Genomic DNA, 24,178 nt, shown 5'->3' on the forward strand with positions numbered 1-24,178 from the left:
ACATCTTAAATAAAAGACTTTATGTACTTATAGAAAAGAAAACAAAACACGATCTGAAAACTTTACTAGAAAGATTCTCCTTCTGCTCCTTATCGTTAAAAGCCAAGGTGAGGGAGCGCACCACGAACCTTCACTGGTTATTTAAACAGAAGTTCCCTGCTACGAGGGACACCAATGAGTAGTGCTAACATCAAGTCTGCTCAGTTTTTATTGCATGCTTGCAGAGCTCTTCATATTGCTGAGACCACAATGAAGAGCCCTGTAAACATGTAATAAAACCAAGCCCATTGGATGTTGCAGTATTAGCAATTTTTTCTACAAAATGAAAGGATATCTGCTTTGTCATCAGACTGATTTGAAAAGCTCTCACCCATTGAATGCTTACTTAATCCTTTTTTGATGTTTCATCTGGAATCTGCCTAATTGGACTGTTAAGAAAACTCACCTAATTATTTTTTAAAATGTGACATTTTGGGTTGGTGTTTTCTTGTTGTTTTGTTTTGTGTTTTTTTTTTTTTTAAATGGCTTATCTAGACAATCAACTTCGGAAGACAATAAAAGTGTAGCTCTGTGTGTTATAAAGTATTTATGATATTTTCAAGGAATTTTTTCACCCAGGCAGAAAATATCCTTTTAATAAGCCCTTTTTACTGCAAGAAGCTATTATTGGTCTCTTCTTTATTGTGTTTTCATATTTTCCACATAAACATAATGGGGGGAAAAGGAAGAGAGAAGAAAGCAGTCAGAAGACAGATGCAGACAACAGAAATGTTATATAATCTGATAAAATGATGAATAAAATTAAAACTGGCTGTCAGGCAAAATGAAAGCAATTTGCTTACAATTTTCAGAGTGGCTATGGAAAAGCAGCCAAATCTATGTACTGCGTGCTGTCTGTAGTTATGAGTACACACAATAGCCAAAAAGGTGCTTTGATTAGAAAGAACGCAATGTTGAGCACAGCCTATAATACTGAACAATACACTCCATACGACTTCTCTGAAAGCCTAGAGGAAATGTTTGAAAGCCCTATTAAAACAGAACAACGAACTAACAGAAGAACTCGTTGGTTACGTATTTGGGAAATGCAGAATAATTCCTACTAGAGACTCCATTAATTAGAACAGATCCTAACTACTGCCTGAGGGCTGCCAGAGACAAGACTGTACTCCCTGCTCTTGCATGAGCAGAAGTCTTACTGGGGTCAAAGGGACTCATGCTCAAACACTGAAGGTAACATTTAACCCTCTAAACCCTATATGATGGTGCTGTTCGCTTTCAATTCATGATGTAAACCACAGCAAAACCCAAGTACCAAATGGTAAGTAAAGGGGAATGATACAACAGAAATAGGTTTTTTCAAAGGAATTTAGTGAAGAGGTACATCCCACATCACAATGAGACTCTAGGGCAATTTGGCCCTACCTCCGATAAATGCCTAACAACAAACCCCTCTCTAAGACTACACTTACTCTGCTTATCTAGCTGGAATCCATCTGGAAGAGAAAGAGGGATGGTGAAATTATATGATCTTTCCTTGTGCTTGGGCACAAGAGTTGAGGTGAGGCTTGAAAAGAGATTTATTCTTCTTTGTCTCTCCATTCTTTTCCATGATTCAGGGAGTTAGCTGGTCACCTGGCAGAACCAAGCAGGATTTAATCCTTTTCTTTGGTGCACAAATTGACTTTGAAGGTTTTTCCCTCATCTTCTTTCAGAGTAACAGGCATTGGCCACAATTTGCGTAAAATGTGGGAGGGAAGCTCTCCTCTGGCCCTGGGTGCCTGGTGGCAGTGCTCCCCCATGCCCAGAGGGTTAAATCAATTACACAGTAAGGAGTTCAGGAACAGAATTTTTCCACCAGGTGGGAGAGACCTTTCCTCTGCAGTATGGCATCATCTGCTTCCCATGATCTTTTGGACGTTTTATTTTAAAAATATCCTGCTCCTGCAAGGACATTTTGGTGACAGCCTCAGTCTCTTCTGCGGTCTGGCATAGTATAGTTGTGGCTTTTTGTCTTTCAGTACAGGCTTTGCAGCTTTTGGTGTGAGGGAGATATTCAAAAATTGTGCTGTTGGCAGAGTGTGAAAACGAGACATCAGTGGTATCGTACCCTAAGACAGCTGGTCACCTCAGCGATGCAGGTCCACTCCTGACCTTCATTCCTGCAAATATCTTAAAAGAGGAGACTTCCTATCTGACAACAGTATAATCAGCACCAAAGCCAGTAACTAACACACACTGTATGTTTATGGTTCACAAGGCATCACATTGTTAATGAGCAGATAAAACAAGAAGAAAGGGCTGTTCTTTGTTTACATCACTCTCCTCATAAGCAACAGATGTCCTGATAGACTAGACTGCATTGGCTTTGTTGGTTGAGAACCTCCGCTGGCCCTGGATGAGAACCAAGCATCCATACTGATTTTGTTACAATTGTCAGCTACTTTTGTTACTACAAACCATGAACTGTTGCCGACTCATCTGTAGTCCCATGGGTACCGAGGAAATAATGTATGGAGTCATGCAGTGACTCCATGTATTGTTTTGCTCCTAAGATGACTACTGCTTGCTCACCCAAGAGTGCTTTCTTGTGGGGTGCCACAGTTTCCTGACATCATCCTTCCTGATGACTGCATATATGAAAAAACGGCCAGCAGACTCACATTCCTCTGATTTCTGTCAATGACGCTGAACGATTTCCATGTTATTTGCCAGGACCAAGATTTAGGTGAAGACGACCCACCCAACACCCAGTCCAGCTTACTGGCAGTGAGTCACAATTAGTTCCCAGAGGCACAGAAAGACCACACGGACTCTTTCCAGAGGGGCAAACATGCCTGAATTCTGTGGTGTTGTGCTGTGGTCCTGCTGGGTTTCCATGTTTTGGGCTATCTAGTAAAAGCCAAAGGCCAAACAACCATCTAGTGCGATGTCAGAGGCTCTTATGGCTCAATGCATAGGCTGAAGAATAGATTACCTTTATATCTTCCTACAGAATTTCAGCTTTAGAAACACTTCAAAACTTCAGGTGATAAAAGATGCAGAAATGCCATTACTGAATATGATTTTATACAGGGAACATCATTCTTCTGTGTTTTGTCATCCACTTTGACCCTCAGATTCCTTTCAGCCATAGCTTACGGTGCTGCTCTTATCCACTAGTCTTACTTAACTGGGGCCTGTGCCTGACAGAGTACAGATTTCCTGAGGTGCTTTACTCAAAGAACACTCCTCCGCATAGCTCCTGAAAAGCTGGCAGGTGCCCTCAATAAAAATCTCCAATTGCATGAATTCTGTCTCCCTTACTTTATCAGAGTTTAGATTTGCCAGTTTTGATGCTGCAGGGCCAATTTGGTGTGGGTTGTGTTTTGGCTGAAATGTGCTAGAGGAGGAAAGAAAATGGGGAAGAAAGCTATAGTTGAGGTAGGGGATAATTGTGAAGAGTTTAAATAGCATTTGCATACTGATCCTAATTACTACTCCCATTTTTATGATCCCTGGCAAGCACAGTTTTATAAACTGAAAAAAACAAGCTCATGTATTTATTGTTCTCACACAGGGCTTTTTGTCATGACAGTCTATAACTGCCTACCTTGATGTGCCATCAAGACTTCCTGCCTTAAAACATTTTTCTTAGCCTCTTCGGTCATGGAAGCTGCGGGTGTCAGACAGCGTGGCTTTGAGGAGAAGCATGTACTCCTCAGACGTTCAAAATCAAGCATTCATTATGGCATATGCCATCGAGAATGACTTGTTTTTATATTCTGCTCAGTGAACCAAGATTATCTACTCATTGGGAAGAGCTATGTAGGAGACCATCTCCTTTGTTTATTCTGTTTTCAGACAGACAAAGGGCAAGTTTGATGAATGACACATGGATGCCTCGAAAAGTTGTTAACGAGAACCATTCTATGGTTTCCCACTCCAGAGCTTCACCCTGTCTCTGATAACATGGCAATCCCCCACGCTTCCAAAGGGAAACTGCCTTACATCTTACCCAAAAATGCTTTTCCCCCTTAAAATACAGTGGCAAGGCTAATTTTCTTGTCAGTGCAGGTTACAGTTTGTTGGTCCCGATCACATTTGCAGTGGGAAGTAATGTAATGCTCCCTTTTGATTTCTCCTGGCCAGCAATCACTTCATTTCTGAAGCAGAGTGCTGTGTGAGTCTGCTCTATAAAGCCCTGTCTCATGAGCACTGTAGATGTCCTCGAGGCATAAGTCTGATAGTAGTCCAGGTAACTGTGAACACCACCTGAGCGAGGCACTGGATAATAATAAAGATGGCAGCAGTGCCTATACTTCACCAGGTTATTCTCTTTTGTTTTGGTTTTCTGTATTTAAAAACTGTCAGTGTACTCCAGCTTAAAAATAATGATAAATAAATCAACGGTTTGGATTTCCTCAAGAATTTTTTTGAGCCTTGTCTTTAATGAGACCTCAAGAAAAGACCTGTAGTATTCTCAAGTTACTACCATTCAGCAGCTGAGCTAGCTGTCTACAGCAGGGTCCTTTCGATCACATGTACATTTGAAGTTTGGGCTGGTGATACTAATAGCACACCCTTGAACTGTGTCTCCATTCTTCAACGTGACACTGAAAGTGGACTGTGCTGCTCTGGAGCATTTTGTCGGCTGATAGTGATTGAAAGATCCTCCCAGAGGCTCTTTTCTCCTTAATATCATGCAGAATTTCTGCCTTCCCTTTCAAAGAAATTCCTTGTTTAACTTCTCTAGGGTCACTGTATACTGGTGCAGAAAACAGGTGCAAGACAGGTCTCTCTTTCATGTTAAATTTCCGTACGCTTCAATTCTCCTAGATGATTCGCATCATTTCTGGATCAAATTACCTGGTTTTTAACTACTGGCAGGATCAAATAACAAGGAAAAATGGAACATAAAATGAAACACATTGTAATGAGGGTGCGCCACACAGAAGTACTGCTAACAGACTGAACTCTTCCCTGTTCAGAAAGGCACATGTACACTCCCTTAACTTACAGCAGGCCAATAGTGAACAGACAATCCAACCGGCCTGAGCAATGCATTTGAAGTTAACTACATCTCTGCCTTCAGTGACTGAAAGACTCTGTCTCCTGGATTCAGTCGCCTGCCAAGTTCAAAGGACACTGGAGTGAAACTACAGTTTTCTACAGAAATTCGTATTTTAAGAGTTGACTCTCTGAAAGGACTGTCACACTACACAGACAACATACAACATCAACAACCAAGTTAAGCGGAAACCAGTACATTTCTGTCCTTTGCAAATCAAATACACAGACTGTGCATTAAAGCAACATAAATACTCAAGTTACTGGGGATCTGCCAGTCCTGGAACTGAAGCAGCCTCCTGAGGAAAGCGACGTTGTTTGCTAGAAGTTAATACAACTCTCTTACTTGGAGAGCTAAACTATCCCGGCATGGCATATACCATACAATACAGACATAACGCAGTTACTGCTCACTACTTCAAGGGCCTTTGCACTGAAATCCATTCTACTCCATTGTATGCAATAGTTTTCTTCTTCATCCACTCTTCCCTTTTGATAGGCAGACCAACAATGGAAAATTCGGGTAACATCAGCAATACAGGGGCCTGATGTCGTATCTGCTTGCGCTCAGCCTTCCTGTGACTTCAGCAGACATGCATATTATGAACGAAGAGTTTCTGAACCTGATGCAGCTCACCCAGATTGATCTGATTTTTAAACTGAGCACAAGATCCTTTCCTCAGGTATTTACTTCTTCACTTGCTATAGCAAACACCAATATGCAACAGCAAATACAAGCCCGAAGAAGGCTGCCACAGTAATACCTAACTAGTACTTTGAGATAAAAGGTTAATCTTTGTGTGAGTGTGTTGAAGCAACTACATTAAAATGCAGAGTTCTGTTCCCTCATTTTGGATACTAGTTCTGCCTTCAGCATCACTTAAAAGCATAGAGATACATGTCCGTTCATTATTTCCCCTGGTCACATTTATTAATGCCAATATTACATCTTTTAAGTTTAATAAATTAACTGAGGCAGTGATGAGGGTGGAGGAACAGAGGACTGTTTTTATTAGCTTTCAATGCAAAGTGACACAGGTTTCAGACACCTCTGTATCCTTTCAGCTACTAAGATATTTATGAGCAACTAAAGATTTTAGCAATCATGTTCTCACTTCACCTTACTTACACAATTTGCCATTCTTTAATTTCTTCCACACAAGACAGTTTACACGTCTGCAAAATTACTTAGGCTGGATATCCATTTGCAAGTCATAATCTCATTTCAATGAGTAGTACATTATGGTCAGTAAACTAAGTTAGGTATGCTTTTATGTATGCCTATTTCATATCATTTGAACAAATTTATATGATATATAGATATGCAAACAGCCACAGTTAACAGATGTTGCCCTCTAATCTTTGCAGCCTCATCCTTTGCTTTGGAGTTGCAGAGATAGGTCTTGAGATCTCAACTAAAACATACACTTCTGAATACAATTCTATAAATAGTAGCAATTTGTTTAAGGGCTTGCTATACTTTTCACAAAGAAATATTCCAGAAAATGTTTTCTGAAAGAGGCGCTTTGATGGATAGGACCCAGTAGTTTAAATCAATACATAACCTTGTAGCAAAGCACTGTTGGTGCAAGTTTTATATCTCCAGATCTTACTTCTCAGACAGGTTCCACAAGTCTAAATTCAGAGACACAAAATTCACTTTGTATCCCAAATACAATGACACCATTTGTCATGGGAAAGGACAACATGGAACCCAGTTCAGTACTATCTAGCTCTATGGAAATCCGTTGTGGGAGTGATTGGTTAGCATATATGCATGCACCGTGACTTGCTTCTCTGTCACAGTATTAACTGGCATAACTAGTACAAGTAAAAGGCAAGCTTATAATTCTAACTAAATTAGTAGGTCTGCTTTGTACCAGTATTTCATCCTCGAATGCCATATATTCCTATTTCCCACCTAAGCCAAGGGGAAAAGGGCAATGAATAGTGAGACATGCAACACCACTGAACAAAGAACCTCCTGTTCACATCCTTCCTTCCTCACAGCTTTGACAGAGGATCTCTAGGCAGGCATTTTTCTGCACTTGAACCTCATGATGCTATCTAAGAACAATCTGAACAGGCAAGGCAGAGTTATCATTAGGTCTTTCGTGTGTGTTACTTTTTCTCTTAAATAACTGTGCATTCTTAATGCCCAAATTTAGAAGTGAAGCATTCCTGAATAACAATTCCCTAGTATACCATTTCACCTCATATGCAAACGCTTTCCTTCCCTGACAGCCTGGAAGAAGTAGTGGAAAGCATTAGATGTGGAATGGTCAAAAGAACAAGGCAATGTGGAGAAGGTTAATATTCAGTGAAATTACTTACCTTTGCCTGTAAGTTAAATTCTTGTTGAAGTTTACTGCTTTTCAGTCTGAGAATAATTTATTTATGCTTCCTAAGCTTAGAGAAAACAGTGGTAATTCTGGGCTCAGGCTGAGACAAGAGATCATGAAGTGTGCCAGGACGGTGTCTTTTAGGGGAAGTAACAGCCGAGCAGAGCATTTCAGAATCACAACTTTGGACGCAAGCACATATATCTGACTTAAGTGATGACGTTCGTTTTTTGATTGAAATTTTAAGTACCCTTAGATCTTCCTAACCTTACTGAGACACTGTGAGGATAAACACATCAAAGGTCTAAGGCAAAAAGATACTGTCATATTGGGAGTTAAACCCCAGACAGACAGGATTTCAGAGACACACACTCAGCATTCTTACACCAGTCCTTCCAAATGGAAGTTCAAAATATTTTTTAATTTTTTTAAAAAGCTGCATGCCTTTCTCTGGAGGAAACCATTGAAGTTACTAATTATCATGAAGCAGAGTATTCTGACTGCAAGTAATTACTTATGAAAAGTGACGGTTAATTTGTCTAACTCATCTACTCTCACCTGGTCCCCTCTACATTCAACTCTGCACTCTCTGAATCTCTTTCATGTAGGTTGACTTTTCAGGATCAGTAATTTTAAATAGCTTAAATTCTACTCATGGCTTAACAATGGAAAAATGAGTGGACTTTAAACTATTTTCTTCATGAGGGAGCAACGGCTTCCATTAATTTTCTTGTCAGCAATCAAGTAGAATCATTTTCCCAGTTTTTCCTCAAATCTGTATTGAATAACATGTCTGTTCTTTCATTATTAATTTTCTGAAAGGAGAGGCAAATAATCATAATACAAGAGTGCTGAAAGTGAGAGGACATTAGTCATTGATGTTCGGATTTTTCACTGCTCGTAACTTATTTTAAAGAAACAGAAGATCCTAACACACAGCTACATCATTTCCCTTTCTATCAGGACAAGTGTCTTCCATATTGTCAGCAAATATTATATAGAAAGGAAGAAAGGTAAGAAATTTAAAAATAAATGAAAGTGCGGAGGGAAGTCAAGAAGTTAGAAAGACACAGCCTTGAATAACAAAGCAATGTGGAGAAGGTTAACATTCTGTGAAATTACTACCTTTATCTGTAAAGGTAATTCTAGTCTGAAGTTTACTGGCTTTCAGTCTGGGAATCATTTCTTTATGCTTCTTCAGCTTAGAGAAAATAGTGGTACCTCTGTAATGCTAAGAAAGTAGGCTTAGTGAGTGGGTTTAATTTTAAATATTTGTGGGGGAACAAGTCACAAGCATGCCTTAGATTGGAAATAGGTATTTTTTCTTTCCTCCTTCCTGCTCTAGTTCATAGAAACAGCATAGACTGGGCACAGAAGAATCATGCCAAAGAACATGGAGGACTCATTTTATGAGATCAGTTTTGGAGTTGCAAATTTTAAGGTAAAGTAACTTTATTTAGCTATCCGTCTTTGAATGATTAATTCACTCACTGCATGAACTTCAATGAACTACATAAATCTGAGCCAGGTCTATGTTTAAAAAAAAATAGAACATAGGGGGAGAAGTATGAGATCCTGCAGGCATTTTGCTCAGACAGGCTCAATGTTTCTTAAAATATTGTGTGCCTGATTATGCTCATAAGGTCTGGAAAGAGGGAATGCTACAGCCTCTACTTAACAATATATAACATTACACGTGCTATTTTAGAAGCATTTCACCAGTGTAGGCTAGCTATCCACGTACAAAAAATAGATACTTTTTGGATCCAGCAGATGATGTACAGTTCTTGAGGAAAAAAATCCAGAAGACTGTCCATGTTTCTCACAGATGAAATGCTAGCAAAAAGCTAACTGCAAAGCATATTTTTTAATTGAACACACAACGTAATTATATTAGAATTTTAACATACAACACCTTTATGGGCAAATACTGTTATAGCAAAGGCAACTAAAGAGTTCAACTAAAGAGTTCTGTATTAGAACCATGTCCCTAAGCTAATATGCAATCTAATTAACTGACAATGACTCTTCTTTCAATCTTATTTAACTGCTTATGAGAAGCAGTAAGAAAGAAGATTCTTTTACCCAGCATTTAAGCAATGTATAAGAAAGAAGGAGAAAGAGGATACTATAATGAACAATTTAGAGCCAGTCAAAGTTGCAACAACTTTTTTATAGAAAAGATGTTTGCTGAAAAATGTGTCTTTTCCTTTCAAAAAGATACTTCCATAGGAGTAGAGGAAATGTTAAGAATTATTTTTTTACACTGAAAGTAAAATTTCTTCAGTTCGTGTCACCAAATGCAATTGCAATGTGTAATCAAAACTTATTTTTACTCAATAGCAAAATAATTAATTTTTTTTCATTTGTTTGCAAAAGATCTTGTTCTCTGTTCTTCCCATTCCTCCTCTCCAAAGCAGGCATGTAGTTCTGATAAAACTATACACTTCATTGTTAAAAGAATAGCTGGCAAGCCTATAAACTATGCAAATAACATTTGGATTGCAAACCACATTTACTACACTTGGCTGATGGAGGAATGATTATTCCATGTCTCAATTCCCTAAGAGCATACTGACTACCTAAATACACAACCATTTCCTGTACCCTCATAGCTTCCACAGTTTAGTAAACACATTCCACATACTACAGTAGAAGATTTCAAATCCAAACTTTTCTTCCACAGAGCATCCTGTATTTATACATCCTAGAATGTATGGAAGGAAAGGGAGGAATGCTGCATGCATTTTATGGCAATTGTACTTGGGTCTGTTACAACACGTGGTTTGATTTTTTAAGCCATCTAATAAGAGGCAGAACCCCAAGCCTCAGCGAGTGCATATTAGAAAGCATACATTATGCCCTCTATCGAAATCACGTAATTTGACAGTAAAATGTATAAGTAAGCCCATAATTACCTTAAGTGTCTGCCACACAGTCAACCCTCTGGGCTCACAAGTCAAAATATTGTGCTAGAGCTCCCAGAGAACAGAGGTAAGGAGAAAGGGGAGGGCCAGGATACGACTTTAGGGTTAAACACTACCCTAAGCCACTTCCTCGACCCCATGATTCAGCACTCATGTGGGACTGACAGCCCTTGCATGCAGAACAGTTTCTACAGCTACGGCAGGGTTATCGGGGCCAGCCTCCCTCTGTGTGTGGTAACAGAGCTTGTGCTGTCAGTTACCTCTGAAACGAGGGAGTGACAAAGAAGAGTCATACCGTTTTGCAACACGAACTCCCTTGAGTACTACCCACCTGGAAACAAAGCATCAGCCATTTTTTGGCAATGCGCGTGTGGAATAATCCACCCATTCACATCTTAAAAGTTGCAGTGCAATCTGCTTTGTGTGGACAGCAGAGATCCTGTGGCATTTTTCACAAGAGCAGGAGGTTTGCCACGTTATTCTTGGCCAGAGTTTCCTGTCTCCCCCTACTACATCTCATGGGTCTTAGCTGCTGTCTTCTGCAAAGCTGGCTACATTTCGTGGTATTGTAGACAAATAGTTGCAAAAAAGATTTGGAACATAGAGAATGAAAAGGCGTTGTGCAATTCTTACAGGCATATCAAATATAAGGCTTGCCCCACATGCAAAGAATAATACTGACATGCTGAACATATATTTATTAATTGGTTACATCTGCTAGACCCTTTCACCACCCTCACAGCATCAGATACACTAGCTGAGGTGCGGTTTCAAAACATTGTACGAAAAACTTCGTGGGACTCAACAGCATACAGAGATTCTCTTTGATTTCATCTCCAAGCCTATTAATTTTGCAATAGGTAGAATTTAGCCTTTAATTTGTATTGGGCCTCTTTCCATGCCCATAGAGGAGAATTGCACAAGTAATTTTTAAGCACTTCAGGCACTGTCCAATAACTGAAATGCAACAGAAAAGGCTATAGCCTCTCATGAAGCCAACTCAGTATACACGAACTCATCCTCAACAATAAATCAGGGCCAGCTATGCCTGCACTGAGATGACAAAAAAACATGTGCACTGTGGCATACCAAACACTCTTTTGCCCCATGCTAAGAGGGGTAAACGTTCCTATCACTTGGGAACTTCTGGTGATACTCTATATCCATTATGGTATATTCCTAAAGAAACATTACATAAAAGCAGGAGCATTTACAAAACTATTCAAAAAAAAGGATCAAATAAATGAATGAAACTGTTGCAATGGATGACTGGCACAAATAGCAAGAGGGGCTGTAGACCTGAGATTGCATCTATGTTCTCTGTTCCTATAAAAAGCATGATGAAGTCCAGCAGAGGCTGTAGAATGAAACTAAGTATATTGAGTGAGTTCCAGTCTGCTGTGTTGCTGAAGAAACCCAACAGGAACAGTAGCACTATTCTGGAGATCCTACAGGCAAAAAGGGAACAGAGACAAACAGTAGAAAAGCGAAGTGTGAAAAAGGAGCGAGAACAGACGAGAAGGAGAGAAGCAGTGGGGTACTCCAGCACTAGAGAAAATAATCTCCACCCTTCTCAGCCAAAGACAGAACTGCAGGGATATCTGACCTGCTGATAGTGGAAAAGGAAACAGAAATAAAAAGCACACCTCCAGAACCACTCAGTAAAAGAATGAAAATATAAAGGTAACAGGACAGAAAAGTAGAGCCTTAGTAGCAAGCATAAGCATACCAAATAACAAGAGAAAATCAAAACCAAGGACAAGTGGAGAGGGTCACAAAAGAGGCAGAATCCAATCTTAGCAAGATAAACTGCATTCTGCCATTTTCTCAGCCTTTGTTTTTGCGAGCATCTGGTATTATGGCAGAGAGGGGAAGCTTTTCTACTTTCAAACTAACCTGCCATGGGAAACTGCTTGCAACTATAGAGCTAGTACCATAGCCCATCAGGTGTTTGGGAAGTGCTATTTGGAATAAGTTTGTTAAGTGCTGACTATTTCAAAATGATAAAGCGTGTTGGAGAGGCAGAGATCCGGGTGCCATGGAGAAGAATCCAGAGAGCAGTAATACAATCGAATGAGAATTTGAACTCACTAATAGAAATCCTGCCCTCGAACATCATAATGACATTTCCATTGGTTTCAGTGAAGCAAAGATTATAGCCAACAACTTACGGACATAAATCGAAAAACATTCTCCAGTCAGGCTAGACAGCTGCCTAGTGAAGGAAAGATTGCCTTGTAATGCAAAATATTCTAATCATAACATCACAGAAAAAGCAAATATTAACTGTCTTAAGTATTTCAAATGCAGTTTAGAAGAATAATTAGAATCATACAGAAAACCTACTGTTATTGACACATTAAAATAGTTCAAGACAAGGATGTGTTGCTTAGAAACTGAATTTACAGGAAAGATCAAAATGCTCAGTGTTGTACAAAAATCCAAGCATCACTTCTGGCCATGTACTGAAGTCAGATAATGGCAATAATAAACAAACACATACATTTGAAAAATTATGTTAACAGTAAAATGATGTGTTATGCACTCATGCTGAAGCCCACATTTGTCAGAGAAAGGTAAATTAGCAACTGCCATTTCATTTCCCTATGCTTTGCTTTTACAGCTGGTAGAAGGTTTGCAAAGTACTTGAAAAACTTGACCCTTCTCCAGCCTCCCCCGCATGAGTCACCCAACCCTTCCTTCAGTCATTAGACTGCATTTCCTGCTGGGATCCAGCAGTTAAAACAAACGACAGACACCAGTGTTGGTCACGGTGAGGGAGGTAATAAACTAGAGACAGGTATTTTTATGAAATGTAAAATTAATTCCCATATATTATACATATCGACCAAGTGCCAATCCGTGGCACTATCTTACACAGGGTTCTATTTCAAAAGACATTTTGAAGCACTCCAGTTCATTCCCTGTCCTGAAAGTATGCTTTCCTTATTACGCACAAGCAAAATAATTTACTGTATTTTACATGCTTCAGAAATATTACAGACAAAAATATTAAATCACTTTACTTGTACATGTATAAACTCGACATGATTTGATAACATTATCAAGAGTAAATTTATCCCAAAATTTCACAAAGTTCCAGCATTTCATGTCATTATTAAATCTGTGTCAAATACTCTTTGTCAAGTTTGAGATTTTTAGAAGTTGACTGCCAGTTCACTGTTTCTAGTTTGCTTCAATTCACCATGATAACTCTCAGATCTACCATGTTTTTAATATATGCACATTTCTGGGAAACCCCATTTTCCTCCCTGCAAAAATAAATCCCAAATGAAACATTCATTGAGAGAAGTGATCACGCTTAGTCAGAAAAATTTAGTAACAAATTTACCCTTTTTTGTCCACAGACTGCCCTGGTATTTTAATTCCAAACTTGCCTGCTATTACACTAACTGTGCTGAGAGAACTGCTGTCCCCACAAATTCCTTGCGTTCATTCCACAGTGCACACAGGAGACACAACCCCTTTAAACTTCAAGGAGTTCCCATTGCAGTATAGAAGACAAAAATTCAGAGATTATGGAATAATCATCTCCAAATCGATCAATTTCCCCCTGAAGGTAAGAAACTGAAAGAAAGAAAAAAGTTGAACAGTTCCAGCTTGCCTTCTTGAAGGGAAAGTACCCCCCAGGGCATGTTGTAGAATGATCCCCATCTCTTTCTCCTGATGCTTATTAAGAGGTCATAGATCTCAGTTACACTACAGCATTCCCAGATGATATCCCCAGCTAAGGACTATGACCTCTTAGTACTAGTACAGGGATATAAGATTAGGAATATTAAGGGTTCGCATTAAGAAAGAGTTTGCCTCAACTATCAGTCATTTTTGAAGAACAGTTGGAATTAATGGCACATTTGGTGTCTTGTAAAAAACGGAGGAGCTTTAGTAAAAGCTACCACAGGTTCCAGCATGTTCCATAGGTGCAGCACCCTGTGTCAGGATTAAAATTCTATTTGAACGTCACAGCGGATTTCCACAACAGAATATTCAATGCAATAGGTGTCTTTCTCAAAAAGCACAAGGTATAGCTCAGAACATCCTGGATGAATTAAGATGTGCCTTCTCTTTGTCTTAAGCCTATTCCCTCTAATTAACAGTCATAGTATGGAAGTGTTTTTACAACCATCTCAGACAGGTTGTTATACCGAGACCAAGCAGGGACCAGAATGTCTTTAAGGACCCTTCCTCCCCAACAATTCTCTTTTTTTAAAAAAGAGGGTTTTTCACACCCTCCAGATGATGCTTGAAAGCATAAATTCAGCCCATATAGGTGGTTGTGTTAGTGAACTACCAGATCGCCCAGAAGTCTTAACACTCTATGGTTGATTGTATAAACATGAATTAAGGTTCTTCTACAACTGTATTAAGCAAAGTGTTAAAGAGCTGTGGGGCATTTTGTTACATTTGGATTTCAAGCTATGAATTTAACTGCAGAACATATAAGTAATGATAATCTGTTGTACCTCCCATTCCGTTCATTTCTAAATGGTAATTAAAGCAAGCACCAATAATAAAAACAGCAAGTATTTTGAGAAAATTAGTTTAGAAGGTGTAGGAATTCACCACTTAAAAAGACTAATTTGTCATGGCAACAAGACCCGTTCTGTAATACACTGACAATATCTCATATATAAATATTCCAGTAAAATAGAAGCATGTAATAAACAACAGGTATTTACTTTACAGTAACTGATTCTCTGAAACACTGTAGTCAATACGGACTGTAGGCGTATATATGTGCATACATGCAAGACAACCATCATTTTATTTTTAATAGTGTGTCTATTAGAATCATACCCATGAATTCCCATTGTACTGGGTAAAGGTCAGGCTAGCTACGACCCTGTATCAGCAGCAGCTTTACAATTCAAAGTCTGTATTACTGAGCACTGTGAAAAGCAAGACAAGCTTGGCCACAGGATCCATATTGATTACAACAGTAATTGGAAGCAGCATAGTTATCATAGGGTAAGTAATGACTATTTTTTCTTCTTCACATATGTGCCAGTGTTGATGATTCCCCCTGCCCCCTCCCTTCTCTCCCCTGCAGGCAACCGTCTTCCTTGGACAATGAGAATTAGGAATTTCAGCTGCATAGATCAAATAGTGATTATAGTACTGCTCTCCCAAAACTGGAATGAGCTCTGGCAGTTATGTTCTCCACACAATGCCTGAAAAAGGTCAGTGGATTACCTCATGTCATCACCTGGCAGATCTCAGAAACTGGACCCTCTTCTGAAACAGGCAGGAGATGTCATTCAAGCACTGGGAGAGCAAAGTTAATATCCAATGGGAAAGACACAGTAGCCAAATGGTAATGCAGAGAGATACCCTGTACTGCCCGTTTGGAAATGCTCCGTGAGGGAAACGGCTTGACCTTTAGAACACCCAGCAGTGGCTATAAATAAACGGAGCAACAGACTGTCAAAGTAATAAAGCAAAGTTCTGGATTTAGCTAGGGCAGATTTTCAACAAAGTGCCAGGGAGGCACTTGAACTAAGTCTGAAAAAGCTAGTGAGCTGGGCAAGTCAGTGCTTGGAGACAGAGACGATGACATAGAGCTGGCTTGGTAACCACAAAATACCACAGCCAGAAGAGGAACTATTATTATGTTATCATAGCCTCTCCCAGAGGCTATTGCACTCACCCACGATGGCATGTCAGGTTGATGCTTTCACAGTCCTATGTAAAAAAGCACCACACAGACATGTCCTCTGATGTAGCTTAGGACTATGACCATATGTCCTACTGCTGAGCATGACTGGGGAAGAAGACACTGAAGTAAGGCATACTGTTTACGTCAAACTCTGAGTACATGCTGAAAAACAAACTCTGGGTGACAGATACATGGGGTCTTTTAACTTGCAAAACAGTGTACCATTGTCCTCAATATTCACTCCTTATCTTCAGTGAAAGAGTATTTACTTGAGAAGCTTTGAGCAGAAGTGATCAAAAACATGGTTCGAATGTATGATGCACAAGTCCCAGGATGAATGGACTCACATTCCAGACAGGAGTGGATACCTTGTGTAGGTAACAGCACTTTGGCCAAACTCTGCTGCCATACTCCACTTGCCCAGTAAGGCACAGATTGCTGCAAGATGAGCCCTAAGAGCCTCATACATGATGCTAGATTATTGAAATATAAAAGGTAGTTGAGAGACAGTTGTACCAGAACTAGACCTGGTAACCCTTGCACTGGGGCTGCCTACACCAAACCCCTTTGCCAATGAGAGAACTACAGTCTCCAGTTGAGTGGTTTGTGCTGCAGACCAGGACTTCTTGGGCCAGCAAGGAGGTGTCTCTGTCCATGGTACTCAGCGAGGAAACAGTTTCCTCACTGGTGCAGGGACATCGGCTCTGATCCAGTATCTTGCCGTTATGTTGGAAGTTCAGATCCAGATGCTGTAAAGTCCTCAGTGGATATACGTAGTAGATAAGCCAAACAAAGCTATCCTTGCCGATATAAGCTAAAAGATTCATCTGCCTTTTTTAGTGATGGAAAATGAGAAGCAAAATTGAGGGGAAAGAAAATCAATGAGAGATACACAGGAATCACTCAAAGCTCCTTGGAAGATATCACCACTTGCTTCTTCTCCCACCTCCAAACAGAACATGAGTTCTGGCATTTACAATTAACGCTCATGAAAAGGTTTATTACAGGGGTTGCTCAAGTGAAGAATAACAGTTCCATGATACAGACATCAGCTGCTTTCATTTACAAGAGGTCACTGACAGACAACTCCGGAAGTGCAACAGGCTGCTTTTAAAACACCCAGGAGGTGAAGATCTACTGTTTTTATGACTGATTAACAATCTCAAGAGCAGAGATTAATGGTTTCCAGGCAAAAGGGGAGGAGTTTATGCCTCCTTGCCCATGTTGGCTGTTCATCATAGATCTACTGTCTCTCAAGGTAAACACAGGGGTTTGAAGAACAGCAAGAAGGTTATGCAGTCTACTTTCTCAGCTTTCAGCTTGAGCACATACAAGTTCCCTCCACATTTGAGTAAAACCAAGCTACCTACAGAAGTATTTATACAGAATTTTGATACAAAAATCTAAGAATGCGATTAATTATCAAGACCTTCATCTATCCTCCCTAGGAGCATGCAGTTCTGCACATGAAGTTCTGTACGGCAGATTCTCCAAATTGCTACGATTTTAGCATGCCTTGGCTATTCTGTAATGCAGATAATCTTCCATCCAAGTCCACTGAAAGGCTTTACACTGCTCTCTGAATTCAAAATTATGATCTTTGGAGACAGACGCTGTAGTTTCCACCCTATTCCCCCTTTTCCCCAATATCAAGGATTGGAGTTGCAGATATGGGTCCTGGACCATGTAATTCCGAAAGGATGCGATTTCACAACTTGCAAACTCAAAGAAGCACACTGAACTACCATGTGTGTTGGCTGGGATGGGGAACTAGAGGAGAAGGTCTGCTTTCCACTGTCTCAGTCAAATAGAATGTCATTTTGTGGAAAAGAAGTCAGAAATTTGTGGTCCAAAGCAATGGAAAAGTAGAAACATGTCTCTGTAATATAGCAAGCCCTCTAAGGATAAAGGGCCCAAGCTCAAGTCCCCAGTCCAAGCACTGTTTGTCTTTCATTCAATAACTGTTTAATGTAAAGTCCATATGCAGTCCTTGGTGCAGGAATTCTCAAGAGAAACAGGGTGACTCTCTCAAGTGAAGTAACTGTACTTGGCAAACAGTGCTTGGCAGTGTGCCACTATCTGCAATGAGGCAGACAAATATGCTTTTGGTGCATCATAGATTTAACTTCTTAGGGTCCTTGTCCTCAGAAGCACTTTTATCAAGCTCAGATTTTTCTCTGTACTGCAGAAATGACCAAGGACCCTAGCTATGTATCTTTTTTCCACACAGACAGGGGAAACTGAAAAAAACAATGCCAAGATTTGCAATATATTTGGCCAGCTCTAGGATTCTTTTCCTAGCAGGAAGAGCAATTCTAGGTATGATATCAAAGCATGACAATGCCAAGTGCTCACAAGGTTCATCTTGTAGTCTCACTGTGCACAGCATACATCCTTTGGGACAAAATCCCCTGGAAAGTTTTCAAGTCATCTAGTGAAGGGTGGCATTACCAACTTATTCAGAAAGATGAAAGATTCCTGGGCACTAGGAAGAAAAAAAGAAGAGGCAAGAGAAGGAAACAATTATAGTGGAATCTCTATTACCTCCCATTTGGTAAGTCCTTGATCTCTCATGGTGCATGCTGTCTGTGAAGCTGTTAAGTGGCACAACCTCTTATTTCTAGACATGCAAGAAGGTGTTTCTCAGCTACACAGGAGGATGATATCCATCAATATTAATTTTGGTCATAATCGGAAACACAGAAATACTGACTTAGCTAGAAGTTCCCAGCCTAGAGATACTCCAGTGCGGATGGAGAGCAGCACTCAGAACAACTGGTCCCCAGTATATCTGCTAGAATTATTTTCAGATGGCATGGGAGAGGAATCTCTGAGCAGACAGGAATCTCTGGCAGGGGACACACAGCTACAGTCAGTAATGTTTTCAGCATCAGAAAAAACTTATGACTATAACATGAACAGCCCTCAGCTCTACCTGACATACTTACTCAACGTGTCAAAGATCTAGCACTAAACTAGAGCCCAAAGCATAAAACTAAGTCTACCTAATCACCTGAAGGTAAAATAAGTATCTCCAATGGAGAAATACCTCATGTCTTCTACCTCAGAACATCCTTAGCCTTGAAGCTAGGACTGCATATGATTCAGTAGCCTGCTTTCAGGCAAGTTTTACAGCCTGTGATGCCAATGGGGCTAGTAGGGAAGCCATGTAACACACACTAGGTCTGCTGACATTCAGGTGCAGGATGGTGGTCTTGTGTACCAGCACATCCATTGCTGCTGAGCTACTCAACGACTGAGCCAACTAAACTGGCGTGTTTACTGCATATTTGACTGCAAGCAAGGCAGCACCACAGGACGCTCCTTTTTCTACTATTACTCTGGTTATGACTGATACTTCTGATGCCAAAGCAACCTACAGGATCTTCAAGAGAATCAAGCTTGAGCTGAATGCCTCCGAACACAGTCAGCCAGTGGAGAGGCAGTTCTCACATATACAGGGAAGACTTCATAGAGTACAATGAATAGTACTCTATTAGAGTACAATGAATAGTACAATGAATGAATAGAGTACAATGAATAGTATAGTTTCCCAAGGGTTTGGACTGAAAGGTGAAATAAACAGCACAAAGCAATGTGCGCATGCAGAAATTATTATAAGTCAAGTGGGAGAAGATTAGAGAGTGTCTAACAAATTGTGCCCCACCAACAGCATATATGGCAGAAGCGCAAAATGTTATGTTTGGTCTCCTGTTGGTGGAAAAAGAAGAGAAGGTGCAGTTGAAGGTTTATCAGTAGTGCACCACATTTGATCCTCGATGCATGTTCCTACAGTGAGATCCAAACTGACATATACTAGGAGGACATCAGGTTCATAGCCATGCTAATTAGATCCTTTATTTATACACACAGCTTAGAGGATGACAATGTGCAACTGGCTCTTGAGTTATTAAATGGAAATGCTGCAGGAAGGACAGAGGGAGAAAAGCATTAACATCAGAGAGAAACACTATTAAATCATACTTTATTGCCAATCTTTTGCAATGACTAAATTAATACAGTTCAGCATCTTATCTGCCCATGGTTACAAGTATTGCAAAGAATTTTTCTGGACTTTTCCCCCCATTCATCCGTTATGTGTATTCCACAAACATTACAGGAATTGTCAGCAATTAACATAAATAAATCATCACCTTTTCAGCGAAAAGCTTCAGTACAAGAATTTCAGATGATAGCAAAAAATATTACCAAATAGCTCATGAAGGACCTGTTCCATCCCCCATTGAAGTCAATAGGAATCTTTTCATTGACTTCAGTGGATATTGGATCAGACCCAAATCGAAAAGATCAATAGCGCACACATTAGGATAAAAGAGCAGCTATGCCCTCCTCTAGAAAAAGAACACGAGTTCAATTCAAACAACAGATTACAGGAAGGAACCAGTTGGGGAGAACTTTTTTCTTTCCTTTGAAAAAATCTGCAAGAGAACAGCAATTCAGGATCCTGAGAGCTAAATATCACAGAGTTGTAAGTACCTCTCATCTTCCACTATCCTCTGAACAGGTGGGGGTGACTGACACTTTGAGAGATTGGGACCACTGTTTAATAAACCAGTTCCCTTCTCCCCATTCCTGTCTTTGGTTGAGAGTGCAGAATGAAGATTCAATAAAGCAATTTTACTCCTTCCACTGAAGTGTCAAAGCTTCAGAAGAACACATCTAACACTCTCAAATGCAAAAACTAGAAGCCTCAGTATCAATTTGAGAACCTACAGTGGCAAGTCCCAATCTCAAACATGTTACAAGGTTGGTAAATCAGGGGCAGTCAAGACACTGACTGTGAACTCTCATGTTTCATCCTCAGAGTTTTACTAAAGGGTTGTCTTAGGCCATTGGTTAGTGATCCTGTTTGTTCCATCAAAATAATTGTTGATTTTACCCAGTATAACTGTATGGAAGATGACCCTACAAATGGGTCAACATGCATAGGGAGCTGCACTGTGAGAATTCATAAACTGTGTATCTCACAGAGCACCTCCGAAGCTCAGTAAGATCCACACAAGCTGCAGCTGGCTCAGCTATCTGAAAAATTAGGGTTTGGAGGGATTCAGAACTCAAATGTGAACTTCAGAGACTGACAGCCCTGACATTTTTACATAATGGACAACTTAGGTAACTCTTCAGCACCTGAGATGAGGCTCAGATTGGAAAGATCATGTATCAGGATAGATGACACACTCTGCTCTCCTCCAGAGAGAACACAGTTGACCCAACAACAGGACATGGTAGAACAAATTCAATTTTAGTAAAACCGCTTGCCTTTCATTAACGACTTAGTGACAGACAAATACCTTCGGGCATCTACTAGTTTCACTGAGACTTCTCCAAAAGGAGACAACCAGAACAATTATGTAACATCCTGTTGTGTCAGAAGACTGTGATGAGAAAAGGAGGTGCAACTACTCCTACATGGTAATACTATTTTGAAAACACTGAACACGAATGTGACACCCAAGGGCACTGCAGGAATACCAAGGGAAAGGCAAGAGGCCAGGGAGCTTGCTTAAAATGCTAAAAGCAAACTTTATTTTTGTCAAATATATACTGTGCTTCAGAAGAGAAAGGTAAGCTGCTTGTCTGTCAATGGTTGTCTCTGATGAACTAAAAATAATCTAAGGGATGAGGTTTTCATAAATGTTGTATCCTTAGCGTTAGGCTATATATGCAGCTTAGGACCCAGCATTGAATTCACCTCACTAACCACTTGTTCAGGATTTTTTGCTGGAGAAAGAAGAAATCCTCAATCCTGGACATTCCATCCAGGCCCCTCTCTCAACTTCCCGGTGTATTTTGGTCACTTATATCCAGAAACCAAGGACAGTTGACTTTTGGCCAATTTAGTAGTCCAGAAGGAAGTGCAGTTTAGGTTTTTATTCACTTCATTAGCTTTCCAATAGTCTGATCTCTACCCATTCGCTGTCACAAGTTTCCTTGAAAGAGAGGCAAAGGTATTTTTAGGAACTTAAACAATGCCCTTCAAGATTAATTTTCATTCCCCATCCTCTGATATCATACATATACTCCTGCTTTTACACATGCACTCCAAATTGATTAATCCAGCATATTTGTTTTCACTCTCCTTTAGCAACGTAATGCTCAGCAACAACTGCTGTGTTTGGGAGCAGTGCTCTGGGATTCTTCCTACTTACTGCTCCCTCCATCTGCTTTTCTTCAGCTTCTCAACCCAACTGTACAAGCACTGTTCAGAGCATTCTGCTTGCAGCTTTAAAGCAGAGAAACCACTTGGTAGAAGTGGGGAAAGGGGACAGTAGCTACTTAACCAGAAAGGAGAAACAGCCATATCAGATCAAGGTGAAAAAAGAGGTATGAATAAATGGATCTGAGGCAGTAGCCAGAGGATAAGGGCAGGGGGAATGCTTTCTGTGAGAGGGAAGGAAGAGACAAGTTAAAGCCAATAATTTTTCAACACAGAAAGAGCAAAAGAAAGAAGACAGCTATGAAGAAGAGAAAAACATTAAGTATAGTAAAGTCAAGAGAGAATATCCATACTGCCAGAAACCATGAGGAATATAGACAAATACATCCTAGAAGTTTGCAGGAGTGATTAGGGAATGGCAGAATTGAATGTATCTGAAGTTAGAAAAACATTTTATAGGCAAGAAAAGGCAAAGCAATATATTAATAAAAGTAAATGTTTCTTGCTGCAGCAGATTTTCAACTTCCATAATTTGAAGTTGGGATTAAAACCATTTGACAAATTTGTATTACTTCCTCAACTTTCCTTCTGCTCCTGCCCACTTACTCCTCTTCTGCTCACCTTCTTTTCACACTTTGTCCTCAAGAGCAGTACTGCTACTTGACTTTTATGTATGGATCTACTGGAACCAAAATAACTCATAAAGCTCTCTAAACATCAGCACACGCACACTTTCTAAAAGCATTCCCAAATGGGAAGGATGGCTTTCCTTGTTTACAAAGTCATAATAAAGAAAGGTTTTTAACATAACTGCATTGCACAATAAATACATTTTATGCCGTAGAGGTTAAAACTAAAGTACTATCTAATAAAAAATAAAACCACTCTTCTGTTGATATTGAGTCTATTTGGACCTACGGTGTGCACCATCAAAAGACCTACTAAATCTAAAGGGCAAAAGTACTTAGCAGATTTCATGTAACTTCCTAGGTGAGGAGGCTGACCACAATCATTTCGAAGGGAACCTGAGCAGGCTACAGGTCCATTCACCCAGCTCTGCTCAATTCAGTAGTATCTGATCAGCACTCAGTTCTGCCCCTTGATTGAAGCTAGGATTTTATTTTCCTTCTATCAATTTGCTTCATTCCTCTCAACTTTCAGTTACTGATTACTATACAGTTATTTGTAGTTAACAGATTAGATTAACGCAACATCCAGTCCAGATCTGCAACACGTCGTTGTGTAAATTCATACATTATGCAGCTGCACTTAAACCCTACTTACAAACACTCTCTGTGTTCACCAGTGACTTAGGAAAATACGTGTATAAGCAAAGTACGTAAGCTGTACAGTATGAATCTAGAAAGTACATGCAGCACAGACAGCTAATGAACACTTAAGAACAGTGATAATGCAGTAATTACCCATACATCCTTTGGTACGAAGGAAATTTATAGTGTCCCATTCACAGTATAATCCTGTCCCAGAGTCTGTTTATAAAGGTCTCACCTAAGCATTCAAGTGCGGGAGCAAAATAACTGAGAAAAGAGGAGGGAGATCAGAAGTAGAGGATGGGAGTCAGAACTAGAACAGTGCACAAAGCCACAAAGTGATAAGTATTGTTTACCTGCCAGTTGACATTGATTAATCTTGTGTTCTGTGATATCACTCAGTGACTCAAAAACCTGGAGGCAGCTGTCACAGCTGTGCACAGCTTCTTCTTCTAACTCCTCCCCTTCATCCGGCCTTTTCTTACAGTCTAGCACTTCTCCATCTTCTGCTTTGTCTTCTAGTTACAGTTAGGGTCTGAAAGAAAATCAAGACCGTGACGTCAGGCATCTAAGAAGAGAACCTTTAAAAAGAAAAAAAAAAAATCAAGATCGGTTCTTGTGGTAATGATGAGAAGAAACATATTTGGCATGAGCCTGCAACACACTAGATTTTATTGCTAAATAAGCAAAGGAGGTTTTTTCCTTAATTTTTTTCTAATCTCAATGAAAGGAGA

At 39.9% G+C, this 24,178-nt stretch overlaps 1 protein-coding gene across 1 annotated transcript in view; it reads right to left on the minus strand.

The window, feature by feature from the left end:
* Positions 1 to 23,921, minus strand: part of ZNF521 (zinc finger protein 521) — a 182,571-nt gene extending 158,650 nt beyond the window's left edge. The window contains exons 1-2 of the mRNA XM_086609305.1: positions 23,813 to 23,921; positions 3,174 to 3,179 (exon numbers count right to left, since the gene is read on the minus strand). Coding sequence (XP_086465431.1) covers position 3,174 — 1 coding nt within the window. The 5' untranslated portion in view covers positions 3,175 to 3,179; positions 23,813 to 23,921. The remainder of the gene's footprint in view (positions 1 to 3,173; positions 3,180 to 23,812) is intronic.
* Positions 23,922 to 24,178: the final 257 nt, after the last annotated feature.

This window comes from Tauraco erythrolophus, chromosome 3 (genome assembly GCF_009769465.1).
Source record: "Tauraco erythrolophus isolate bTauEry1 chromosome 3, bTauEry1.pri, whole genome shotgun sequence".
In the NCBI taxonomy this organism is placed as follows: domain Eukaryota; kingdom Metazoa; phylum Chordata; class Aves; order Musophagiformes; family Musophagidae; genus Tauraco; species Tauraco erythrolophus.